This window comes from Petaurus breviceps, unplaced genomic scaffold (genome assembly GCF_028583685.1).
Source record: "Petaurus breviceps papuanus isolate PSGF00001 unplaced genomic scaffold, PetGlider_PUasm1.0 99, whole genome shotgun sequence".
NCBI lineage: Eukaryota > Metazoa > Chordata > Mammalia > Diprotodontia > Petauridae > Petaurus > Petaurus breviceps.
Window position 1 is genome coordinate 6,925,782 of NW_027187465.1, and position 7,391 is coordinate 6,933,172.

Sequence of the window (7,391 nt, forward strand, 5' to 3'; positions counted from 1 at the left end):
ATTTAAATAAGCTGTGCAATGCTGTTAAGATGCCAGCAGGTGGCATGGAATAATTGAAACTCAGAATCATAAAGTCCCATAATAGAATGTTGGAATCCTAGACTCTTAGATTCATATGGAAGCAACTCTAGGAGATATCTGGTCTAACACCTTGCCTGAAGCACAACTCTCTTCTATAGTATTATGGAAAAGTGGTCCTTCAGCCTCTACTAGAAGGCCTCTGGGAATGAAAAACCCTCAAGGCATATTCTTCCGTTTCAGGAAAGCACTCCTGTGAGGAAGCTCTTCCTTATAACTAAGTGAAATGATCTTGCAATTGTTTTCTACTTAGCCTACTTCTCCCAACTGGGGCCAAGAAAAACAAATCTGATCCACATGACTCCTCTCTAAATATTTGAAGGCAATTGTGTGGTGGATGGATTGTTTGGTGTTTGAATTCAGAGAATCTAGATCAGGGGTGGGGAAATCTCTAGGTTCAAATCTTACATCTGATACTCATTAACCTTGTGACCATGAGCAAATCATTAACATCTCTGAGCCTCATCAATAAAATGGGGATTTTATAGTTTCTACCAAGTGTTTCACAAACAATAATGCCCTAGATAAGTATCAGGAGTTCCGATCTGGATGTAACTTCTCTAAGCTCTGGCTAGAAGACTAGCTCATACACATCAGGTGCCCCCAGGGTCAGGAAGTAACACCAGTTCTGCATCTTCCATGGGGGTATGCTTTCTATAGATAGACTAAGTGGTTTCCTGGTGATTCGCCCATAAAATTCTCATTGCAATTTGTCCAATCATCCTTACCACTATTATTTTGTGAACACAGTTTGTGTGCCTTGCTGTGGAAGACTTGAGCGGACTTTATCAAGCCCACAGAAAGCTACTAAGCTCACCTAATAGGGAGGGCTACTCTGACTTCTCATTAATGGAAGCATTTTGAAATACCTTCTGTCAGTTTACTACAACTTCAAAAAATGCCCTTAGAGCAAGAATCACAAAGGCTAGTAGTACTTGTAGTGGGCTTTGTGCTGGACAGCCCCAGTCCTTGTCCATGGTCCTGACCAATTTATCAGCTTAACTGTGACCAGGCCCTGGCGTTCATCATTTCTCTGTTGATTGCCCTCAGCCCTGAGTGCTGCCTCACACCCTCATGGCTTGCGAACCCATTAGTATTCAGTGTTAAGGAATTCCCCATAACTCAGTGTGGCAGAGATAATGCCTATAAAGAGGCAGTTTGGGAGCAGGAGAGGCCTGGGATGCAGAAAATACAGCAAGTCTCTTGGGTCCTGGAGGGCTATCACACTCCAATCTCATTATAAAATCCCCAGCCTCCACCCCTTTAGCAACATCTCACTGCCCAGCATTTCAAAACAAGTTTTTGTTTAGATTTCTCTTCCTCGGTCTTTGGTGGCTTCATTTACTGAATCAATTCGTGATGGCTCCTACCATGTGGAACAGGTTGGTGGGAACCTCCTGCAGTTAATAGGAGTAAGTGTTCAGCCCAACAAGGGCTGATCAACTGGTTATAGCTTTTCTAAAGGAGCTGAACTTGAAATCGAAGGAAAGGGAATTGGAGAAGAGGAAATTCCTTCTCTGAGTTTCAATTTTCTTCTCTGTAAAAAGGAGTTTCAGTGTTGACATTGTATAAGCACATGATTCTAAAGTCCTTTCCAGCTCTTGGCATTCTCTGTTCTTAAGTCTTCCCCAAATCCCTGCATCCTCTGTTCTAAGCCCCCTCCCAGCTTTGACAGTCTCTGTTATAAGGCCCCTCCCAGCTCTAAATCCTATGATCTTTGGCTCTATGATTCTGAGTCACAGAATTCCCTATAGGAATCTGGGAAAGGGTTTTGCTCTGTGACATTTGCCAAGACCAGTTTTCCTTGCCACAAGAGATCCTGTGCCTCTAGAGAATCATAGCACTTTAGAGCCAGAAGGGGCAGCAGAGGATTTCTAAAGGCAATATCTACCTGAACAAAGATCTCTCCAACCTACCCAGAAGTAGTCATCCCCTGGCTTCCATTTTAAGATCTCCAGTGAGGAGTGGGGCAGATGCCTCAGCCCCCAAGGCAGCCCATCCCATCTGGGGACAGCACTTATTGTTGGAAGCTTGCAACTTTATCACATCACTTCAAGTTCTACCCTTTGGGGCTGAACACATCTCCTGAACTAATTTCCTCTCACATGACAGCCCTTCAGATACTTATTCAGAGCTACTATGCATCCACGTGAAGCTTTCTCTCCTCTAGGCTACACATTTTCCTTTAATTGATCCTGATGTGGCCAGACCTTAGGCTCTCCACCACATCTCTCATAAAATATAGCTCTCAGAATAGAACACAATACATTAGATTTGCTCTGCCTCAGGGCTCAGGACAACAGGACTATTCCCTCCCTAGGGGTAGACACTAAGCTTCTCTTAATGGATCTTAATGGATCATAAGATTACATTTGCTTCCCTGGCTTTCACCTTCAGCAATAAGCATTTCCAAGTTTCTACCCCAACCCTCACTATGGTTTTTCCTCTGAGACACCTTTTGCACTTACACCACATATATTTGTGTATGTAACATAGCTGTTTGTGTGTTTCCATTAGAACTTTAGCTCCTTGAAGCCCATTTTTTACTTTCTTTGTTTCCCCAGTATTTAGCACAGTTCCTGACACATTGTGAATGCTTAATAGATGTTTGTTGACTGACTGATTAACCACAGTGCTGACTGTGTTGACCAAATCCCTGGTAGGTTACCATTTGGCCCTGGTAAGGGTATGAACTTGTTGTGAGTAGTTTTCCTTCCCTCTCCTCTCTAGGCTTGTATGTCGCCTTCCTGGATGGTTGGAACTCACTGATCCCAAGCACCAAGTTTCTAAAAGTGGAACTGCACTGCCCCAAATATAGGGTTGGTTCTTTTCAAATATCCCACCCAACGCTGTGCCAAGAGGCTGTAGAGCAAAGTTCCCAAAGACCATATGGACCCAGTCAATAAACATGACTCACAGACACAGTGTGGGAGTCGGGAGGTCCAGATGGGCGTCCCTGTCTCTCGGCTGTAGCAGGTCAGCAGGGAGCTTCCTTCCAGAACAAAGCCAGCATTGCACGTGTATTGGATGGTGGTTCCAACAAGGAGCACAGGATCCGAAATCAAACGAGTTGAATGGTCCACTTCTCCAGGGTCGGTGCAGTACATAACTGCCAAGAAAACCACAGACACACAGGCCCTCCAGCGTCTCACCCAATTCAGTTGGATTCGATTTGCTTCCAGAAACCAACAGAAAGCACCTACTATGCATTATATTTCGCTAAGACAAAAATGAAATGTTTCTTGTCCTCAAGGAGATTACATTTCACTGAACATATTGTACAGGGTCTTATGATACCAGAGTGAGGAAAACAAAAAAAGGTGGATTTTTGAAGGATAGGAGGAATTTTTGCCATTTGGTGCTCTTTGAGATATTTTAATCAGATTTTGAGTGAGTTTTTATCCCTGGGTAAAATCTCAACTGGCCTCCCCTCTCCTCTCCTGTCCTCTCCTCTCCTCTCCTCCCCCCCCTTCCTCTTCTTTTCTCTGTTTCTCCTTCTGTCTCTGTCTCTCTCCTCTCAGCTAAATATAGAACAGGGTTGGGAGAAAGGGATCGACTTTGGGTCCTTAAAGTCCCTAAGCATTTATGTTTTTCAGACCCTTTATCAAGTATTTTTTATCTTTGAGCTAGAAAGAAGATTGATTGGGGCCATGGTCCAGGGTGTGGAAATTCAGATGATGATGACAATATCATCCAAGCATTTACTTCTTCCTCTGGGTCCCTGCCTCTCTCTCTCTCTCCCCTCCACAGGAACTGACAAACCTTAGCAAGGTCCAAACCTTTTGCTGTTCCTCCCCATGGTGGCTGTTTCCCAGATGAGCTCCCCTCCCCACACCCCTAGCCTGCAGTCCTGTTCTACTCTTACCTCAAGCATGAGACTTCTTAGCTATACTTCTGGTATATCTTATTTTTCTATGAAGAAGGAAATTGTCTAGTTTTGACATAAACACATATGTTCAAGAATTAGATTAGTAACATATCCTATTTATATGCATATATGAAATAGTGTTGTATAGTAGTGAATAGAGGGCCAGATTCAGAGTAAGAAAAGACTCGAGTTGTCATCTTGCCTCTGACACATATTGGTTGTGTAACCCTGGGCAAGTCATTTGACATCTCTGCGTCTTCTGTTTCTCACTGAGATGAGGACCATCCGTTTCCTTCAGTGATGAAATCACATGTTTAGACAAAAAAAATCAGAAATACTTGCATGCACATGTATGTCAACAGTGGTCAAATGAAGGGTCACAAAGGACACTATGCTCTTTCTTTTCCTTGCTAAGCATGTAGCAGGTTGGTGGTGGGGAACACAAGGCTGGATTTTTTATATTTATATTTAACTATACACACATATATGTATATCTGTATGTATTCATATATAGCATATATCTCTATGTACATCTACACATGTACTATATAATCAAGATGTAGTTAGTGACATGTATTCATTTAAGAAGAGATTTTGTTACATTTTTTTTTATCATACTAATGAAAATGGTAGAAATATTTTTACTTTTACAGACTTTTTAGTTTTCCTAGATTTTAGGTAGACTGGGCCTATTAAATAATATGTCTCTGGTGGAGAATGCCAAATACGTTCTGTTTGGAAAGCCAAAAGCTTCTGAGAAAGTGGTACAGTGTCTGATTTTCCTCCTACTAGTTAGGCAGCCAATCAACAAATATTTATTAAGCGTTGTGTGTCTATGTGCTAGGTAATCCCTTCCCTACCCCTTCCAATGGCACACATCTTTACATTCTGTCTCAGAATCTGAGCTTTGGGTGAGGGGGAGAGGGAGGATTGGGGGCAAGGAGAGAGAGAGAGAGAGACAGAGACAGAGAGAGAGAGCGAGAGAGAGAGAGAGAGCGAGCAAGAGAGACAGACAGACAGACAGAGACAGAGAGAGACAGAGAGACAGAGAGAGACAGAGAGACAGAGAGAGGGACGGGGAGAGAGAGAGACAGAGAGAGAGAGACAGAGGCAGAGAGAGTCAGAGAGAGACAGAGAGAGAGGGGGGGAGAGAGAGACAGACAGAGAGAGAGAGAGGAAGGGAGAGGGAGAGACAGAGAGAGAGAGAGAGACAGAGAGAGAGACAGAGAGAGACAGAGAGAGACAGAGAGAGAGACACACACAGAGAGAGACAGAGAGAGAGAGACAGAGAAAGAGAGACAGAGAGAGACAGAGAGAGAGAGAGACAGAGAGAGGGAGACAGAGAGACAGAGAGACAGAGAGGGAGAGAGAGGGAGAGAGAGGGAGAGAGAGAGACAGAGACAGAGAGAGAGACAGAGAGACAGAGAGAGAGACAGAGAGACAGAGAGAGACAGAGAGAGAGGGAGAGAGAGACAGAGAGAGAAGAGAAGAGAAGAAACGGAGGAGGAGAAGAGGAGGAGAAGAGAGGAGAGGAGCAAGAGACACAGAGGGAGAGTGACAGATAGTGACAGATATTATTTCAACATATAGAAGAACATCCTAACAATGAGAGCTATCTGAAAGCAGAATGGACTGCCCTGATGAGTAGTGAGCTCCCTTTCATTGTAGACTTTCAAGCATTAAGTTGAATGACCACTTGTAGGGGTTGGTGTAGAAAGGATTCCTGTTCAGTCATGGGTTAGAATTGATGGCCTCTGTGGTCCCTTCCAGCTGATTCCATGTAGCGTCCTACACAGGAAGCCTAGAAAGTGTGCTTCCTATTTTGCCTTTCTGCTCAGCTTCAGGAGCCCAAGGATCCATTGGTTCCCCACTCAGGGTCACATCAAGAAAGTTTGAGTGCCCCATCACTACACTAACTTTACTATATCTGGATCCTCAAACTCCAGTAGAGGGTCTACAACTAGTCCCATTATCGACACAGGGGAAAACCTGAGATTTATCTTACTTTTCTCACAAAATGGTGGATCGCTGCTCCATGTCAGGTCCCACTGGCAAGTGAGGGTGTCACTGCCTACGATGTCATAGCCAGGATCACATTGGTAGGTGATCTTTGCCCCTCTCACCAGCTCTGTGTGAGATGTGGTTTTCCAGCCATTCTGAATCTCAGGCAAATCTGAGCAGGAATCATTCCTTGACACCTCTTTAAGAGAAAGATATAAATAATTGACTTCAGCCAGATATATGCTTCATTTAATAATAATGTTAATAAAAGTTGACATTTATATAACACTTTAAGTCTTGTAAAATACTTCACCAAAATTCTCATGAAACCAACACCATTGGTATCATTATCTCCATTTACTTTTCTAATGTTACCTTGTATTTTATTTGTATGGGTGTTGGCAATACCCGTGCATGTGCACTGTTATCTTCTTTAGTAGAGTGTAAGCTCTTTGAGGGCAGAGACTGTTTCATTTTTGTCATTGTATCATCAATGCCTTGCATAGTACTTGGAACACTGTAGCCTCTTAATAAATGTTTGTTCATTGACTAACTTGATTAGGGCAATTGACACTTGGAGAGGTGAAATGACTTGCCCATGATCACACAGTTAGTAAAAATCAAAAGTAGGATTCTCTTCCCCACCCCACCCCCAATTGAAGAATCCAGAGAAATTAGAGTAAAGATGATAGATCACATATCTGGAGACTGAAGGGACTTTAGAGACTAATCCTCAGATTAGAGACTAAATCCTCAGATGAAGAGACCAAGGCCCATAACTTACCCAAGGTCACACAGTGAGTAAAAGTCAGAAGTGGAATTTGAACCTCTTCCAGTTTTAAGAAATAGCTATTATTTTTCTTTCTCAAGTTCCCTTGAAGTTTCAACAGTGTAATTTCAGTAGTTTTATTACACCTCTCTTCCATTTTATGCCATGTGACCTCATTGATTTAACAAACAATTATTAAATCAATGTGACATCATAAAACCATTAGATAATATTTATATAGTTCTTTAAGGTTTGCAAAGCACTTTACAAACATCTCATTTTCACCTCACAATAACCCTGCAAGGTAGATAATATTTTTATCTCCATTTTATAGATAAGGAAATTGAGACAGAGAGAGAGAGTTAAGTGATTTGGCCAAGGTCATATAGCTAGTGAGTAATTGATGTCAGATTTGAACTCAGGTCTTCCTGACTCCAGGTCCAGTTCTCTAACATTTGTACCACTTAGCCCCCCTCTCTCTATATTTTAAGTATATTTCTCTCTCTCTCTCTCTGTATGTGTGTATACAGAGAAAACTGCATATACATAAACATATACATATATTTAAGTGTATATATATTGTATGTGTGTGTATCTATATCTTCCTTTCCTTCTTTCTTTTTCTTTTTCTTTCTTTCTTTCTTTCTTTCTTTCTTTCTTTCTTTCTTTCTTTCT

The 7,391-nt window shown here is 42.2% G+C and overlaps 1 protein-coding gene across 1 annotated transcript in view; it reads right to left on the reverse strand.

The window, feature by feature from the left end:
- The window catches only part of SEZ6L (seizure related 6 homolog like), a 248,393-nt gene that overhangs the window by 29,206 nt on the left and 211,796 nt on the right, over nucleotides 1–7,391 (reverse strand). Inside the window, exons 11-12 of the mRNA XM_069081915.1 lie at nucleotides 5,952–6,146; nucleotides 2,996–3,187 (exon numbers count right to left, since the gene is read on the reverse strand). Of these exons, the coding sequence (XP_068938016.1) occupies nucleotides 2,996–3,187; nucleotides 5,952–6,146 (387 nt within the window). The remainder of the gene's footprint in view (nucleotides 1–2,995; nucleotides 3,188–5,951; nucleotides 6,147–7,391) is intronic.